Genomic DNA, 20,400 nt, shown 5'->3' on the forward strand with positions numbered 1-20,400 from the left:
CTGCAGCAGCGTCCGGTGACTGGAGAAAAATCTTAAGTGGTTGATTGGCCAGAGGAAAGTATTTGCAGAAGTGGATGGAATCTATGTCACGGAAACACCAACCACTTTGTTGCAAGAAGGCTGAGTGAAACGTATTGATAAAGATTATTTTCTCACATGAACAGACATCTAAATCCATGCAATAACGCACTAAAATCGTGATAATTGTTGTTGTCCATCAGATGGCCATAAAATTGGATACAAAGTAGGTCTTTCATTAATAACCATCGGCGGTGGCCGCCACAGACAAGGGGTTTTTCAATTTGGTTGGAATGCGAATTATATCTCTACGTAGTTGCGCACATCCTAACAGCACAAATCAGCATTCAGATCGTTAAGAGCCATCAATGTGTGTTTCCGCCTGCATGCCAGACTTTGCTGATGTGCTGCTTGTTTTGTTTTTCATGCTCGGAATCATTTAAACTAATTCGTATTAGTTGCACGAAGCATCACTTCAACAAAATCGATATTTCATAAGATTTCACTTTAAAAAAATCGATTAGTGATAAACTCTAGCTAATAAGAAAAATCATCCCTATAAAGATTAAAAACAAACTTTAAAAATTGGATGTAAGTGCAATCCATTCAAAACCATTCCTGACAGATATATTTGTTTGTCACACTATCACACTATTAGTATTAGTCTTCGACAAAAGGGTCTTGCATTCAGACATCAAAATATTTTTTTTTTAAACTGTAAAAATATCGTACAAGTTTCATATTAAGATATCTGTGAATTAATTTAATTCTGTGGAACCTAAAGCACTGCTTATGTATGAACAATTCCTTGCTGGCCAGTTCTACCACTTTCCCATCGAATTAATTACACGAAATGGTTTATTTTTATATGCTATTCGGAACATCATCACGACTAATCAAAATGATAAATGGTAAGTATTTTGACTGCGTCGCACATTCAGCTGGATTGGATTGTTATAGTCCATCGCTACCGACATCCAACTGGCCGTTAGCCATTGATGGATAGGCAATATGTGCGAAATGTGAGAGCGTACAGGGCAGGGATTGTATTTTTAGCCGTCCCTCGTCGGCGGCGTTTCTTAGCGGAGCAATTCAACGTCAGCGAAACAGCTTAAAAATATGATAATTATACATAAAATTTGCAATCAAGGTGATATTATTTGCGTGTCGCTTTGCTGTTTCTGTTTGTGCCCGGTTCATTCACAAGGATGGCGGGACTACGGCTGCGAAAGAGAGTGCCGCACTAGAGAAATGCGCTCTGAATCCAACTGGTATGTTACGATCGTTTTTATGAACTGTCTCTATAGACAGTCATTCGGAATGACCCCTAAAGTGCCAAGCTCGCATTTAAATGCACACGCCGCCTGTAACGATAAACGAAATGTTCGAAAAAATCGTAATGTGGTTAGGCATTTGATACAGCCAAGGCCGTTTGTGAGCAATTCATTTGAATAGGAGCTTATCCTTTCGTACCAAGATTCCCAGCATGACGGCAGTCATGGATAACATCCACAAATGTTCAAGAAACGAGAGAGGAGCAAAGGTCGACCATCATGCTTTTCATGTCTAAAAAATTTCTCCCCTCTTCTTCGACTCGACTGCCGTTTGTTTTATTTCCTGAGGAAGATTTTTATAGGGGCGATTTTCTCATTTCATCGTTGCCATGGTAACCATCCCAGATGGAGTCGTTCGCCCCTTTTCCGCCGCCTTTGCTCCAATCCCAAAAGGTTTCTTTGTTCTCGATGCCCATGCTGCGGAATTAGGCGAGACTGCGCTTGTATAGGTATCGAAGTTAATGAAATTTATAGAAATTGCCCTCTGGATTGGGTTGTAGAAGATTGTTTAATTTCCGTAAATTTAGCACCACTTTATTGTCTCTCGTACTTAGGAAGATAGGTTTCGCGTTTGGAGAATCCTTTACTTCTAAGCGTAGCAGCGCTGTACCAATATTAGAATCAAAATCTCCATAAATATGGGAATTAAAATTCTGTTCCATCGCTTCGGTCGCAGTGAGGCGTAATTTAGGAAATAAATTTGAATAAATTAAGCTTAACTTTCAATCTTCCATAGAAGGCATCTTCCTGGTGTTTGGCCAACCAATTTCGGCATCATCTTCGAAGGGGACCACAGATACCTAAGGCCACCGCTGCCGCCGCTCGCTGCTACCCACGGGGTGAATCGTTTGACGTAGATACGTGGACGGAATAAAACATGTTCCAAGGTACCGAGAGCGCATGTAATATTCAACACATCCCTCTCGAAGCAAATTCACAATATGATAATGTAGCCACCCCTGCGCTTAGGAGTGAATGCAGAGCTCTCACTTTGCAGTCGTTATCACCCCATCCAGGATTGAAAACGGCCCCGACATGAGGGTGGTTCGCTCTCACCCTCCGACGAGGACGGCGACGACGACGCTCGGTTCGGCCGTGGCGCGATATGGAAAAATTAGAAATGCGCATAATTTATTGCCCCAAACTTGCCCTTCGCTCCCGGATCGCCAGGGGAGGAAAATTCACCATTTTGTGAGCGGATATCAGTGTCGATTAGGTTTAAAATTTCAAATCGAGCCAACATAAATGTTAGTATTTGAGAAAAAAAAAATTAAACACCTTACACCAGATCTAATTCTAGTTTAGAATACGAACACAATAGGAACGATTGTTGGAGGGAATGAGCTGCAAGTGGATATGAAAACACTAACCTGTGCTGGCGAATTTCTGTAGCGCGGATTGAGATGCTGTGGGTGCGATGAAATCGACGACAGATGAAATGTGGTGCATGTGGAAAGAAGAGAGCAAAATTTATTATTAAATGTTGTGTACATGAAACAAATTCAGATGTAAACATGGCTGCAAAGACTACTTAATTGTTGTAAAATTTAACTAACTACATTAAATAATAGTTTTAAACTTTTAAAAAAATACCGTACATGCAATTAAGAAGCCTATTGTAATCAATTACAATTATGGAATGATCGAATGGTCAACCAAAAGGTGACGCATACTGAATATAGCACACAGCAAACGTTCGATTCAAGAAACGATTGTAATGAGTACCGGTTGATGTGTGAAAAGTAAAAGGAAAACAACACAAACTGAAAGGTGGTTAAACATTAAAACATTTGAATGTCTTGAGATCGAACGATGCAGCCGAACGACAATGCATTGTTCTTGTACAAGCACTGAAAACAATAATTCATAAAACTCATTTCCGAGTGCTCGAAAAAAACCAATCATGCCAGCAAACGCGTTTATTTGAATGTTTGAACGGCAGTTACCGTCGGGTTTTTACATTTACAACGTGTTGAATTTCACGACCCTTTCTTGCCCATTTTCGAATGATAAATGTGTGACAATTCAATATAGCTCGTAAATGAATTATTCTTTGTTTTCTAAATTAAAAACAATGAGTTATGTTCTTGAAGAATCATCCAGGTAGGTCTTCCATTGCCCCAATATTTCTTACCGATTTTATGGATTTCTATTTACTACAAACAATAAATTAATAAATTTTATAAATTGATAAGCATTACTTATAGTATTAAAGTCATATCACTACTACTACAATTATCTCTAAACAAAGGGCTGCATCAGTTCAGTTTGTCTATGATGGCCACAGCCACCATCTCAACCAGAAAGGTTGGAGAGAAAACGAGCGTCCAGACAGAACGCTAGCAGCAAGATGGCGGATCCAATGTAACGGCGACGGTAATAGCAAAACGCCGGCAGAATGGTGTTTCCAAATATGCCAAATCCAACGATGTGATGACGGAGATAGCTTGTCACCACCATCGACTACTGCGTGCCCTCCCAACCTGCACTCAGTTCGCCTCTTAACCTTTAGTTCTGAAAAGAACTTTACTATTTTAATTAACTTCTTCTATTTTAATTAACTCTTCTTATATTCGGCGGTGAGTGGCAAGGTTGATCGAAACAACGCAGCAGCAGTCTGATCGGCAGCAGCAGAAGGACTGGATTCCAGCAGCTATTCCTCAGGGTAGTTTCCTTCGGGAAGAAAAAACTCCGATGTTTCCACTTCGAACAATTTATTTGAACTGACAATGAGTACACATGAGTGATTTTCTTTTATAGAAAAATATTGGAACAAAAAAAAAACAAAGAAGAAAAAGTTTGATGTTTGTATAGAAAGCGGTTTTGTGTGCAGCGCCGGTAAAAGCCATTCTCTGATTGGTCGGTGATTTTTTGGCTCATGTACAGTTGCGCTGATCAGGATGGTTGACGATGATGGAGTTCAGCAAACGGGATGCACGTTCGTTACACCGAACATTCTCCCCCACGCAGATCACCAGTAGATCGGCATTGGCTCGATGGATATGTATTAGTTAGGTTTTCTTCGATTGGCAGCAGTGAAATCTTCACTATTGATCGCCGGTAAACAGTGTCTCCCACCTTTACGTCTACAACCCTCACTAGACCGTCATCCCCAGGGTATACTTGGACAATCTTTCCCAATTTCCAAAATTGTGAAGGCAAACCCTTGTCCGTGAGAAGAACTACATTGCCAGGTTTGACGTTAGAGAGAACAGTGCGATTTTTTGGTCTAGGCTGCAAACTTGTCAAATAATCACGGTGCCATGACTTCCAAAATTGTTCACGCATAGATTGCAGGAGCTGCCACCTGGACAAACGGTTTTGTTTAATTCCATCAAATGATGGTTCGGGAACAGCATTCATAGGCCTACCGATAATAAAGTGTGCAGGTGTTATTACTTCTCCGTCGCTTGGGTCATCAGAAAGGGCAAAAAGGGGGCGCGAATTCAAGATTGCTTCAACTTGACATAATAGGGTGCTAAATTCTTCATACGTTAAGGGAGTAGCTTTAAGAAGACGCTTTAGGTGGAATTTGGTAGATTTTACAGCGGCCTCCCATAGGCCGCCGAATTCTGGGGATTCTGGAGGAATGAATCGCCATGCGATTTCCTTACTTAAACAGAACGATTCAATTCCCTTAATCGCGGATTCATCACGGAACATTAAAAACAACTTGTGTAATTCTGCTGTGGCACCACGGAAATTGCTTCCATTGTCGGAATGAAGTTCGCGAATCAAGCCACGTCGGCTGACAAATCTTTGAAGAGCCGCGATAAAAGACGAAGTGGTCATGTCTGAAACGAGCTCAAGGTGAACTGATTTAGTCACGAGACACACGAATACAGCTATATACGCTTTGATAACAATCGGTTTTCTATTTCCCTGTTTGACTAGAAAGGGACCGGCATAGTCGACGCCAGACACCTCGAAAGGGGCAGCAGAAGTGACTCGTCGTGTTGGCAGATTACGCATATATGGAGAAACGGCTTTTGGTTTTACGCGAAAACGCTGAACACGAGACCTAGTAATTTTTCTGACCGCAGATCGTGATCCTAGAAGCCAATAGCGCTGTCGTAGAGCAGAAAGTAATCCTGAGGGTCCGATGTGCAAATTTTCTTCATGATACGCCCTGATAATTAGATCAGTGAGCGGATGGCGGGGTAGTATGTATTGATGTCGCGACTCGTAGGGTAGGGTTGATTTTTGGATACGTCCACCGACTCTCAAGGCTCCATCTTGGAGGAAAGGGCCTAGTGCCCCGATACGCTTGCATGTTTCACCATTTTCTACTCGCGTTAACTCATCGGATAGTGACTCATGTTGAATAATTTGGACGATGTTATGCATAGAGGCATGAAGTTCAGGAATGGTAGGCAAATTGTGCTGAACGCGATTCTTGGGATCTTTTTGTCGACAGTTATGAATGAAACGCTTTACGTAAGCGAGAACACGCTGCAGCTTTCGAATCGATTGAAACCTGGTAAACAACGGAAGTTTGTCGTTGTTTAGAACAGGCATAACGGTTGCATTTACAGGACTCAGATCTGGCAGATCGGAATCAGGAATCACATCAACACTTTGAGATTGAAAATGAGTTGAGCGTAGGAATACAGGGCCGTTCCACCACATGTCATTGGTGTTCAGAACGCTAGGCACTTGGCCGCGTGATACGATGTCGGCGGGATTCTCTTTAGAACGCACGTAGTTCCAATTTGTGTGAGAATGTTCCTGTACGATCTGCCCGACCCGGTTACGAACGAAAGGCAGCAATTCTGATGGAGATTTTTTTAGCCAATGAAGCACAATTTGACTATCAGTCCAAAGCTGAACAGTAGTGAAATTCAATTGCAGAGCGGACACAACCTTGAGAGTCAACTTTGAAAGGAGCAAGGCGGCACACAGTTCTTTTCGCGGTATTGTCATATCTTTTATCGGAGCAATTTTCGATTTACTGCATACGAGTTTGACGGCCACAGTACCATCAGATTGAATGCTTCGCACATAAAGACATGCCCCAAATGCCATATTTGAGGCATCGGAAAAACCGTGCAATTCCAGAAGGACGTAGTCGGGCAAGGTAATTGCTCGGGGGATCTGTATTTTGTTCACATCGACAAGAGAACTACTAAATTTCAACCACGATTCAAGAAGATCTCCTTCCAAAGGGGAATCCCACTTGATTCCTGCGATCCACGCATCCTGAATCAACCTTTTTGCCAACACGATTACAGGAGATAGAAGCCCCAGTGGGTCGAAAAGTCGTGCGATATTCGAAAACATACTTCTTTTGGTTGCTGGAACCACTTGATTACAGGCAAAATTTACGGCAAAGAGAAAATTATCATTACGAGGGTTCCAGACAAGGCCAAGCGTTTTGATTACTTCATTGGCTGCAAGTTGATCTAGCTGGATTAGTGTCTCTCTTTCCGATAATGGAACATCTTGAAGAATAGGCTCGAAATTGGTGCACCACTTGTGCACAGGAAATCCACCTAACGCTAGCAAATCCTTTGTTTGCCTTTGCATGTCTTTTGCATCTTCGAATGAGTCGGCACCTGACAGGACGTCATCTACATAACAATCCTCACGAATGACGCGGTTCGCCAACGGATAATTATCTCCCTCATCATCGCAGAGTTGAATTAGAGATCTTGTTGCTAAGAATGGCGCTGCAGCCGTACCATAAGTAACAGTAGACAGTTCAAGAACCCGCAATCTCTCAGATGGACTTGTGCGCCAGAATATTCGCTGAAGGGAAGTCTGGGTGGGATCCACCGTCACTTGACGATACATCTTTTTTATATCTGCAGTTAGTACGAAACGATATTTTCGAAATCTCAAGAGAATGCTAATCAGGTCACTTTGAACTGTAGGGCCTACTTGTAACGCATCATTGAGAGAAATGGCTGGAGACTCTTTGGCTGAAGCATCAAAGACTACTCGTAGCTTTGTGCTCGTGCTGTCTGGTCTGAGGACCGCATGGTGCGGCATATAATACTTTAGCGTGTTAGGTGAATCATTAAACTCAAAAACCTCCCGACAGTGGCCTAACAACTCATACTCTCGAATGAAGTTTGAATACTGCGAATGGAGATCAGGATCCTTATTAAGACGCCTTTCCAACAAATAAAAGCGACGTAGAGCTAGAGATCGATTACTTGTCAGCTGAGTGTAATTCTCTTTCAAGGGAAGTTTGACAATGTATCTTCCGGTTTTATCACGACGATGTGTTTGGCGGAACGATGCTTCGCATTGCTCCTCTTCTTCAGAGCGCGAACTGATTTCTTCTACCTCCTCTACTTCCCAAAATTTCTTGATGCTTCTATCGAGCGATGTTAGCGAAACTACGTGAACTTGTTGACAATCGACATTCGTATCCGAATCCATCATGATTTCACCTGATGCAACCCAACCGAGATGAGTGTCGCGAAACTCTGGCAAACCTTTGGCAACCACAAAACTGCCCGGTTTCAACAAACTGAAGAAATGTTGATTGCCGATCAGAAGATCAACTACGGAAGGAAGATGGAACTCGGGGTCAGCCAATTGCAAACCGCAAGGGATATTCAAACTGCTAGTGTCGATAGGCTTGCTGGGCAAAAGACCCGTAATCTTTGGAGTAACCAGACAGTCAAGGGATAGACGAAAATCACTGTACAAGGATTGCATGTTCACTGTCACATAATGATTAGATTTACTTTGAGTGTCGCTCACACCAAAAATATTAACATTCACAGATTTGCCTTGCAGACCGAGTCTCTCATACATAGATGTGGACAGAAGGTTGACTTGAGCACCACAATCCAGGAAAGCCCGACATGTAACGAGTTGACCATTACAATCGAGCAAATTGACCTTTGCAGTTAGAAGCAGTACGTTAGGGAGAACGGCAGGATTGGCGAGGGAGTACGATGAAGAGACAGTGGCAGATTGAACACATTCACCAGTGGACTGAATTGGGATCGGAACCAAATTGGGAATCGCCATTGGACAGTTTTGAGCTGATTCAGTAGCAGAACTAACATTGTTTTCTGATTTAGAGCCTTCGTCGTGAAGGAGTGAATGGTGACGCTTGTTACACTTAGCACATGATCTTTTCGATGAGCAGTCGACTGATCGATGTCCGTGACGCAAACAGTTGAAGCAGAGACTCGCTTCCTTCACTTTAGCAACGCGGTTGTGAATAGACAGTTTTCTGAATTCTGGACACTGATAGTTAAAATGCGTTTTAGAACAAATATTGCAAGCGACGGATTTCGGGTCTGGAGTTGTGGTGTGAACTTTCACACTTGTAGGCTTATTCGAGAACTGGGGAAGTTTGGCTGGCACTGATTTTGGGAGAATTGGGTGATCGGTTTCACACCTTTCTAGCACTTGGCACTGTTCTTTGAGGAATTTTAGGGTATCGTCAAGGTCTGGTAGTTCCCCATGGGCAAGAGTTCGTTCCCACAATTTACGGGTGTTTGGATCAAGGCAAGAAATCAAAATTTTATTGACAATTAGACCGGCTGTCCCATCTGCCGATTGCTTCATAAATTTCAAACCCTCAATGTGTCGTGTGCAAGAATCAACTAATTCCTTAGTTCTTTGTGAGATTCTTTGCACATTTTTTCATTGATAGAAGCCCACCAATATGAATGTCCACAATTACCCTGGGGTTTTCGTAGCGCTCCTCGAGTATTTCCCACGCATGGGCATAGTTATTGTCAGCTAATGTTCTTGAGTCAATGATGTTGGCAGCTGCGCCAACGAGAGATTTCTCCAAATGATGCAACTTAATAGCATCTGAATCAGAGCAACGCCCAACAATGTCCAAAAACATTGATTTGAAGCGGGGCCAACTCTCATACCGACCATCAAATGTCGGGATGGGAGCTTTCAAAGGCTGCTGCTGCACAATGATTTGATTTTGATTGGAGGACGGAATCAGGTTGGCAGGAGAGACAACGGGGGTGGAAAGTTTTCAATTAAGCACTCAAGACGTATCATACACTCCGTATGAAGCTTGTCGAATTCGTTCAATTTGGTATCTTGTTCCTTAAGTTTATTATCAGGAACAAGACTAAAAACTCCTTGTGCAGCGCAGTATACTCGAGATAGAGAGCGTCTAGTATTCTGGTGTAAACTTTGAGTAACGGGAGACTCACCTGTTTATCATCCTCGACTTCCTCGCGCTCGTTGGAGATCACTGTTACATTCACCAGGCCACGCTGTTGAATAATCGTCTTCGCCTCTTCCATTTTGGATCTGCTTGGTAATTGGTCGACCGGCATCACCACAACAACAACAGTAGTGTTACTAAAGAGAGAGTAACTCAAATGAAAACAATTTCGCCGGGACTAACTTTCAGCACTTTTGGTTCTTGTCCTCTTCTTCTTGGGTAGCAATTTGATTGCTTAATCACTTTATCACATTAGTTCCTTTCCTTTTTCAATGTCAATGTTTTTCTTTTCACCACTTCACTTCACTGGTTCGTTTCTTTTTTTCTGCATCCGGTTCGAAGGACCAAAATGATGGCCACAGCCACCATCTCAACCAGAAAGGTTGGAGAGAAAACGAGCGTCCAGACAGAACGCTAGCAGCAAGATGGCGGATCCAATGTAACGGCGACGGTAATAGCAAAACGCCGGCAGAATGGTGTTTCCAAATATGCCAAATCCAACGATGTGATGACGGAGATAGCTTGTCACCACCATCGACTACTGCGTGCCCTCCCAACCTGCACTCAGTTCGCCTCTTAACCTTTAGTTCTGAAAAGAACTTTACTATTTCAATTAACTTCTTCTATTTTAATTAACTCTTCTTATATTCGGCGGTGAGTGGCAAGGTTGATCGAACCAACGCAGCAGCAGTCTGATCGGCAGCAGCAGAAGGACTGGATTCCAGCAGCTATTCCTCAGGGTAGTTTCCTTCGGGAAGAAAAAACTCCGATGTTTCCACTTCGAACAATTTATTTGAACTGACAATGAGTACACATGAGTGATTTTCTTTTATAGAAAAATATTGGAACAAAAAAAAAACAAAGAAGAAAAAGTTTGATGTTTGTATAGAAAGCGGTTTTGTGTGCAGCGCCGGTAAAAGCCATTCTCTGATTGGTCGGTGATTTTTTGGCTCATGTACAGTTGCGCTGATCAGGATGGTTGACGATGATGGAGTTCAGCAAACGGGATGCACGTTCGTTACACCGAACAGTCTATATGCAAATCAATTTCTTAAAGTAACGAATACTGGACGGCGCGTACTCGATCAAAAAGAGAATGATTTCGATTAATTAAATGCCTTCTTTTTAATAAACACACAGAAATACTGTTTTTTTTTCTCAATTTTCAATGGTACATAATCGAAAAAAGAATCTCGATCAAACTAAAATATTATTATTAGAACTTTGTGCTTTGTGGAAAATTAATTTTCAATAAAACTAATACTATGTACCTATATTCTAAATTTTTTGAACCATTTTTCGACAGTCTGCTAGTTTGTGATTCTCAGTTTGAGATCATAATTTAGGCGAATAGCTGCTAGGATTTCACAGACCATCGGATCGGACGATTAACCGATTATTTTTTGTAAACGATCAATCCGGCTTGGTTTCCGTCGTGTTAAAATTTAGGAGGCGCAGCATTTGGCATTTATGTGGGCTATCAAGCTTTTTTACATATTCTAAACCTGCTGCAAATTGAAGCAGAACCTGTATTTCCAAATGTTTTGATGTCCAAGAACTATTTTTATTTGCATTTCAAAATTACACGTCACTTTAAAATTTTTAATGCCGTTCTATCGATGAAACACGCTTGAAACAAGCTTAGATGGATGTTGTTACCATTTTGTCATAGTGAAAACTTTAATTTGTATTGATAGCATTTTTTTTAACTAATAGTGAGATCAACCTTTATAAATAAACATTTTCAATCAGAAATGTGTCTTTAAAATACGCATATTGGTCAGCTGTACATAAACCAAACAGATTTTGCTTTTGCTTGGATCTTTTCCCTCACGACCGACACCAGGAAAAGGACTCGTCAATATATAGGCCGGATCATACAGGTTTACTTCCTATCCGAAGGAAGGCGTTACCAGACACTTTTTGCCTTAGAAAAATCCTACGGTGCCGACTGGGATCGAACTCAGGCCCACTCGACCATTGGTACCGTTTCAACAAGCATTGCACAGAGTTTGATCTTTGGTGCGGTGGTGCTACAGACCAGCATTTGACATCAGAACCACAACATAGAACTGATGATTCATAGCAAGGCAAGATAATAATGATCAAAACTTAAACAATGTTCATTTGTTTCCTGATTTAGTATACTTCTAAGGCCAATACAAATATTGAAAAAAAAGTGTCTCCCGCCTCAGTTTTTGTTTGTTTGCTACAATTTTAACTTAAGGGGGCAATAAAAAAATTTGAAATAAATTTCATAAATTACCAAAACTTTCTCTAATTTGATACATTTTTTTTTACTTTATTCATTTAAACATGTATTATTTATGAGGTCTTTGATTTATTTTCATTGTTTCTAATAGTATTGGTAACGACCTAAATGGCATATGTAAGAAGCTTAAAGGCGGGGAGATACACGGCTTACGAAAAATGTTTGTGAAAGATCGATATTTAAAATTAAAAGGGTGAAGTAAACATTAAGATGTGACAAAAAATAGGTACTTAAGAGGCAAAGAGGTGTGTCAAACTTATAAAACTAATAAAATAAAGATAATGAAGTAACACGTGTTTTTAAATTGAAACAAAGAACAGACTAACAGACATAATACATGGAACATTCCACCACATGGATTTTATCTTCGTCGCACAAACACAAATGACATATGTTGTTTACACCGACTTTGGCAAATCACGAACCAGGAGGCGATAGTTAGCAAACGTCAAACTCGAACAAAACCGATTGGCGCGTTACGGGTTATCAATTGGTCAACTTATGATTATGTGAAATGACCATTAAATCAGTGAACGATGAAATAATGTCGAGTGTTTGTCTGTTTGTCTGTGATTGGGGTTTTTTGTTGAAAACATAAATTTATTTGGTGAAAAAATGCTATTATACACTACTTCTAATTAATCCTTCCAATTAGTCCCAATAAAAAATATGAGGCAAGTAATATCGTATCATTTTAATGATATTTTTGCTCTCACGCTCTCACAGGTTACAGATATACAGCATTACCGTTATGTCCTGGAAGACAATGTTATAAGCACCTCATTACATTATACCTCATTATTGATATGTAGCTTCTAAAAAAGTGTTTGATAAAATATTCAAATGAATGTCAATGACGTTTACGATATTACCTTCGTAGTCGACTAGTTGTGTGTGCCCAGCCTTGCTCGGGTTTGAAAGGTTGATTTTGCCATTCATACGGGCCCTCCTTAGCCGTGCGGTAAGACGCGCGTCTACAAAGCAAGACCATGCTGAGGGTGGTTCGATTCCCGCTGCCGGTCTAGGTAATTCTCGGATTGGAAATTGTCTCGACTTCTCTGGGCATAAAAGTATCATCGTGCTAGCCTCATGATATACGAATGCAAAAATGGTAACCTGGCTTAGAAACCTCGCAGTTAATAACTGTGGAAGTGCTTAATGAACACTAAGTTGCGAGGCGGCTCTGTCCCAGTGTGGGGATGTAATGCCAATAAGAAGAAGAAGAAGAAGACGTCCACCGAAGCTCACGCTCGTAAAAATAGATATGAATGGTTCTCGATGCGTTCTTTAACTCATTTAAACTCTTTAACTTAGATTCATCGTAAAGCCATTATTGCCTATAACACAGCAATGAAATTCACAGAGGTGTATTGAGTTTCAAAAATGTTTCAAACGTATTTAACTGATCGGTAAAATAGCGCTTTAAGGCTAACCTAAATGCCTAAATGCCATTACATACCACTAGAATGATAACCCAAGCAACCAAAAGTTCACATTTTACTTAAATTTGTTCCTAACCGAACCAATTAGTTCATTCTTGGTTCACATTGAGTTCCAAGCACCTTAACAGAACTTCAAAATTCACTTTTGCGCTCCAGCCATACACAAAATTACTTAAAATGCAAGCTGATCAAACCAAAACATACCATCTTGTCCGTACTTTTGGTTGCTTGGGAACCGATTGGTTGGCTGCCTAAAAGTGTTACCAGGCAAAAAGATTCATTATATCTATATATATTAAAATGAGTATACATTTCCTTTGAGGCAATATATATATTTTTTATTCTTATTTGCGAGATTTTCGGCCCTGGCCGGTTAATCTCGAGAAAGGCAATATAACTTACGAACGGAAGGACCGATTTACAAGATTTTCTCACAAAACGAAACGTCTTGGGATCAGCTGTGTTTGTATATACTAAGAATTGATCAATTAGTTGTAAAATTGGCAAGATCTGACAGATCAAAAATAATACCCAAGTTTGATCGGATAGGTACGCCTAGTTCCAAATAAAAAATGTTAGACATAAGTTTACTAAAAGCTCATATGTAGAGCGGAACAAGAGTACTTTGTGCATTATCTGGTTGTGTCAAACACTACCACAACTCATGTTTCAATTATTGATCGATACCAATGAGGGTGTGCAGATCAGAACTGATTTCAGCAACTTTTGGCTAGTGTATTCTTCATATTCAATTTTCCAAGGGCATTACAAATTACATCAAAATAAAATTAAGGCTAAATACCCGATTAACAATTCGATTGAATGATTTTATTAGCGGAATAAAAATGTTGTTCAATCGTTTTGGAATGTGTTTGACCTAAGACTGTTTTGTTTACAGAAAGATGTGAAATCCTTTTAGCAAAGGCTATTCGGGAAAAATAGTCCCGTAATTAGTCACACATTACGCTTTTTCCGTATTAAATACAGAAAATAGAAATTCAAGCATGACAGTACAGTTCATCAGCTTTGAGCAGCAACGTGGATTCATAAAAAAAAACGTTCGAGGACATCCTACGTCCACACAGTGCTAAGAAAATTGGCGAATCGTTGATAGGTTGGTGCCATTTATTTGGACTTTTCGATGCTCCCTGCACTGGCTATGAAAAAACTTTAATGGCTCATATGCTTTGGCCACTCGGTGGTCAACTTCGGGCAAAGCATTTGTCACGCTCAGGACCAGATTAAGCCGGGAAAGGGTCCCAAGGCCGACAAATGTTTATTTTTGACAGTCAAAAAAAAACAATTAGATTATTGTAGCCTGCACAAAAGTCAACCAAGTGTTTTTTTAAGGTCAATGTTAAATATTTCGTTTTTCAAATAGGTTAACGATTCAGTTGCAGCAACACAAATATGACTTGACTTCATCGAATCGCCAGCGGGTGTAACGATGAGCCACTGTTTCAACAACTTAGAATGTTTTTGAAATGGTATTAATGTTTCTGAGGATGACAGAACTAAACTATAAGGGACCCTACAAACGATTTAGATAGCCGACCTGTAGATTGTTCATGAGAGCGATAGCCCTACCTCATGCGTGTTCCTGGGAATTTCATCTTCCAGCATTATGAAAGTGACAAAGCTTAAAATTTCAAAGATATGGCCAAATGGAAATACATCAGCAATAAACATTCAAAAACATGTAGAATACTCCTAATCTTAAAAAAAAAACAAAAGCCTAAAACACTAATGTCATCCAAAGCACAGCTTGAATGTTTTCAGAACATAAAAATAAACGTTGGTGATCTTATTGAAAATAAAATAATTGCTTACAGGCAAGCTGCTGTTCACTGTTCATATACGCTTTGCAAAGAAAGAAACTTCCAATCAATATGGTTTGTCAATACTGTTTTTACACTTTTTAATCTTGTTTTTGATCGTCTGTCTTCACTTCACTACCAAAATCAATGCGACATACTAAAACATCCTAATTCATAGCACAATCTTAAAACTAAGAAAAGGGGAAATCGCTTACTCTCTTTTTACAGGAGTGCCTCCTTTTTTCCCTGCAAATAGCTTTAATTGATGAGAAATTCATGTCATTTAAAGCTGGGAGGGGAGGCTACATTGTGGTTCAACCTAATCACTAAGAATTGATATTTTGACCCTTAACCATGACCACTTTTCATGAAAATCAATGTCTGACGTTCATTTCCGGAGGTATAGTATTATGTGGTACGTCGTCGGTCTGGTAATTTTTGCAATTTGGCTTAGCGTTTAATTGCCTTGCGCAGACAACAGCATCAAATATAGTATATCAATAATACATAATATTGGATAACATATATTTGACAGCATGGAAAGAGTTTGGGTACAGGTTCACTGTGTGGTCTTCGAAGTGAAGTTTGCTTGTAATTGTAAAAGTTGTTGGATTGGTTTATCAATAAAGGATAACGAGTCACCTTACCAATGACCAGAATCCAATGGAAAATAAAAACCGGGGCCGATATTATCGAAATTTCGTGTACTTCTGATGTTTTTCACAGAAAGTTGGGCACCCTAGCAGCACAATTCAGGCCGACTTGGTTGCTACAACTTAAATGTAACCGAATTCAGTTAGGTTACAGAAACCTCTATACCAAAAGTGTGCTATTTGGGCAACGGTTGAAATGAAGTTGGGATGTTACAAAATATTTCATAGGCGATTTTTTTGTAAACAGTTCTTTTTATTATTTTTTTCTTCAATACCGGATTAGACTTATTCATAATAACTCAACAATGAATAAATCATTACATGAAACAGATCCAAAATGATCGAAAATATTTATTGCCTATACTTAATTAAAACGGTTTTCGAGTATTTTTTAGATCTTTTAAAGTTATTACAACAGTTATATTATGTTGATTGTTGTATTTAGACTCTTTTTCTATTGACTCGTTCTATGGATGGCCAACCCAATGTGTCCACCACATTTAACAATATTCATCATATTTTCCTCTTTGATCACATGATACAGTGTCTCATCATTTCTGTGGCACACTCCATTTTCATACACCCACCCCACCAAGAATTGTGCGCTACACGATTTTCATGAAAACTGCAAAAGCTTTCTGGCTTGCCGCTTTTAATTTACACGCTTATGGCCGTAATAGCCTATCGAATGAACTAAGATTTTATACCGAGTGAATCTCATATCATTCATTTCTTTGTATTTCGTTTTGGCAAAGCTAACACATATGCTCCTGGGTTCTGCGGACGATTCCGAGCACATTGGAAACGATCGCAGCATAGTAGCTGAGACTTATGTACCAATGAAGATGGAGACGGCGAAAATAGGCATAACAATTTATTAAACCAATATAAGGTACATTGGTACGGATAGACACAGAAATAAAAGGATGCTGGAGGTGTTGAAGAAATTGTTCCCCTCGGAATGCTTGTAAAGTGGAATAATGTCCTCTAGTAACATCGCTGTATTTGTAATGGTACAGTACAGTACTGTAGGGTCGTGGGTTCGAGTCCCATCGAAGGGAAAGTGGTTACCTCCAATACATTTTTCAAATCATTATCTTCCACTTAATGTACATATGCACATATGAGTTTTCATGAAATCCTAGTTTATTCGATAGCCTATTACTGACATAAGCGTGGAATTTAAAATTGATTTCATGAAAAACGTGTAGCGTACAATCCTCTATGGGGAGCTTGAAAGTGGTGTGTGCCACAGCAATGATGAGAGACTGTATCATGTGTTCATGAATATTATTAAATAATGCCAGTGAAAAGAATTATGAACATAACATTCACTACAGAACCAGATGAATGCCGGAAATAGATGATAATTGCTGAAAAAACTTGTGAATAACTTAAAATAAGAGAATTTCTTAGAGCGTTTCTTTGTATATAAATCGTATTTTGGCCATAGCTTTTGATCGGCAAAACATACTTTTGCATATAAACAATAAAGACGGATCCTTAAAAAAACGAAAATCGATCCATAAATAACTTCTGAATGTTCCATAAAACGCTACCATAAATCCATAAAATAGTTCAGGAGATCCCATAAAGAATATTTTTTCGATCCATAACTAAACTAAAATTTAGCAATTAATGGGAAAATATGTTCCATTAACATAGTCAAGAAAAACAATCCAATTCCTGCTATTTTACCATGAACGTATGACAAATGATCCATAAATCTTTGGAAAATGATCAATAAAAAACTATATTTTGATCCATAAAACTTCAAATTTGCGCATTTTTTTTATCGTAATAATGATCCATAATTTCAGTAATATGATCCATAATTTTAGTCATATGATCCATAACTCTGGCCATTTGATCCATAGCTTTGTTCAAATGATCCATAGTTTTGGTGATATGATCCATAAATTTTGGCAAATGATCCATAGATTTTATAAGGTGTGTGGATCAATTAATATAATTTCATTGGCCTTCTTTCCAAGCATTATGGATCATATAAACAAAATTATGGATCATATGACCAAAATTATGGATCATATTACTGAAATTATGGATCATCATCAGGATAAAAATTGCGCTAATTTGGTTTTATGGATCAAAATATAGTTTTTATGGATCATTTTTCAAAGATTTATGGATCATAAAATTATTTTTTATGGAATCTCCCGAACTATTTTATGGATTTATGGTATCGTTTTATGGAACATTCAGATGTTAGTTACGGATCGTTTTTCATTATTTTATAAATCGTTTTTGCACATTGAACGGTGCAAAGTAAGGGCTGCCTTTTTGATCCCATAGTATGATCTGGCCAATTTTAAATAGGAAACAATGGTACAGAATTCCCCGTCGAATGCAACTCATTGCAAACAAAAAGGATCAAAATAAGTTCCTAAAAGATGAGTGAGTTTTGTTTTGCGCACATACATACACACACCTACACACATACACACAGACAGACATCATCTCAATTCGTCGAGCTGAGTCGATTGGTATACAACACTATGAGTCTTCAGACCTTCTATCACAAAATCGTCTTGGAAGAGAAAGGCAAAAACCAAGAACATACTTGAAAAGCAGTTAAATTATAGGCATAACATATTTTTGAATATTTTTGATACATTTTCATGTAAGGTTTTCTACGTACAAAAGGTTTCAGATATGTAAGTTTTGAGTTTTAATAACTAAATATCATGATTTGTGCATTGTTGAGTTAGCAACAGTTTATCTTTTATATTGAAGAAGGAACATAATAAAAATATTGTTTATCAAAAAGTCGCCTTGTATATATGTTAAAACACCCCGTCCACATTTACTTTACTTAATACTCTTTTCCATGAAACATAATCCATTTATTACAACATACAACATGAGGGTAGCATATTGCAAAAATATTATAGAAAACAAAAAAACTTCCAAAAACCATACTGCTAATATAATTATTTTGCCACAACTAAGCATATCAACTGAGCTGCATAATTCAACTGATCATTCTGATTATATATCAAAACTCTTTCATGTCTTTGCACATTAATTGAGTTTCAAGAATCATGCTAGTCTGGAATATCAAAATGGAGCACCGTCACCCGAGCAAAGTCTGATATCATAAACAGAGCAATTTGAAAAGATATTTTGATGTTGACATCAAATTGGAATTTGATTTCATTTTAATGTAGATTTCTAAATTGTGTGATATGACATCAAATTGATTACTTGTTTTGTTAACGAACACCAACCGTTTAACCGTTAGAACGACCTGGGTTATCACAATCGGCCATTTTACAACAACAATATCAGTTATCGATTTCGAGTTATCGATCGATCTCAAGCTTTGATCGGGTATCCGGACACTTAACCGTATCGAAATCTTCTGAAATATTGGCAAATAAAGGTTGCATGAAGAAGAAGAAGTCGAAGGATGATATTTGAAAAAAAAATGCACGGTGAAGCTTACGGGAAGTTTCTTAAAACTCTTCTCAAAAATTCTAGGAGCAAATTAATTAAAGACGGTTAGCAGTACGGGGTTGGACTTTCCTTCTACTGCATAATTAACGCAATTTTTCGATTTTAAATTTTATTTTCTGAAATCACACTTAATACACAGTATAATGAAAGACCACCCCCGTATTGCTTTCCGTTTTTAATAAAATTGCTTCTTGTTTTAAAAAATGTCCCCTATGCTTCCCCGTAATTTTTTTTTTTTTCAAATATGATTCTTCGACTTCTTCTTCTTCATGCAGCCTTCAATCGCCAATAGCTCGAACCTAAATGTAGCCATCTCCCTTTGTCCCACAGCATGAAAGTCTCAATTTCCAGAGTATGACACTTGCACGAACTGATAATATGGAAAAGTTTGGTAAAATAATCCTCCTGAACTCCGAACAAACGATCGAGTGAGATGGAAAACAGGTAAAATATAAAGGAAAAAGTATTAGAGTATTGCGTTTTTGATTTACGTAGATGATTGGTTTAAAAGAGAATGGCATCTCAAATAAACCAAATGACCTTTGCTCTGGTAAGATAAGTTCATCGAGAACATTGATAACGATTTCAAAAGGCACCCAAAGTCAATTTTTATAACAGTATTCGAATGGATGCTGCCGCTTGAAGAATAACAGTTGGGCGTCCTCATGTTTCAATATCTACATGACGATTAGGTTGCACAGCGAAAGCAAATGTTGTACAAGTTATCGACAATGCGACGTGTAATGAGGAAGACATGACAACACGTCGCTGCTGTTGCGATTTGGCCTACGGCGATGACTTTTACCTGCCTTGTATTACTGATTTATTAATTTTATTGCTTTTTTATGATATAAAACAAATTTGTTTTTTAGGTAAAAATCGTTTCTTTTGTGAAAATGTAGCAATTATGGTTATTGTTTGTGTTATTTTAAATATAAACGCAATGTGAACTTTTCTGTTAGAATTTGTAATAATTTTCCACTAAATAAAGTTTAGTACTGCCATAAAAAAATACACAGAATCAAACAAAAAATGTGATTTCAGTGACAAACGCCTCTACCACGATTCCAACGTACCCAATCATGAGAAAAATTATGTTTTTATTTTATTTCATTATACGAAATACCAATACTTTTTTTATTAACTCTTTTAGATTTTTTTTTTTAAATGAGGTTTTATTTAATTCGGATTTTTTTATTAAATGAATATAAAGGCTTAACGATCAA

The 20,400-nt window shown here is 38.5% G+C and overlaps 1 protein-coding gene across 7 annotated transcripts in view; it reads right to left on the minus strand.

Annotated features, from left to right (window-relative positions):
• Positions 1–20,400, minus strand: part of LOC134219546 (homeobox protein abdominal-A homolog) — a 93,105-nt gene that overhangs the window by 65,399 nt on the left and 7,306 nt on the right. For 5 of the 7 annotated variants that reach the window (XR_009981607.1, XM_062698295.1, XM_062698322.1 and 2 more), the window contains exon 4: positions 2,723–2,758. The exons of the other annotated variants lie outside the window; for them this stretch is intronic. Coding sequence is in view for 4 of the 5 variants with exons in the window: in XM_062698295.1 (XP_062554279.1) it covers positions 2,723–2,758 (36 nt within the window). In the remaining variant the exon portion in view is untranslated. The remainder of the gene's footprint in view (positions 1–2,722; positions 2,759–20,400) is intronic. 7 annotated transcript variants of the gene reach the window in all.

The sequence above is a fragment of the Armigeres subalbatus genome, chromosome 1, assembly GCF_024139115.2.
Source record: "Armigeres subalbatus isolate Guangzhou_Male chromosome 1, GZ_Asu_2, whole genome shotgun sequence".
Classification (NCBI taxonomy): domain Eukaryota; kingdom Metazoa; phylum Arthropoda; class Insecta; order Diptera; family Culicidae; genus Armigeres; species Armigeres subalbatus.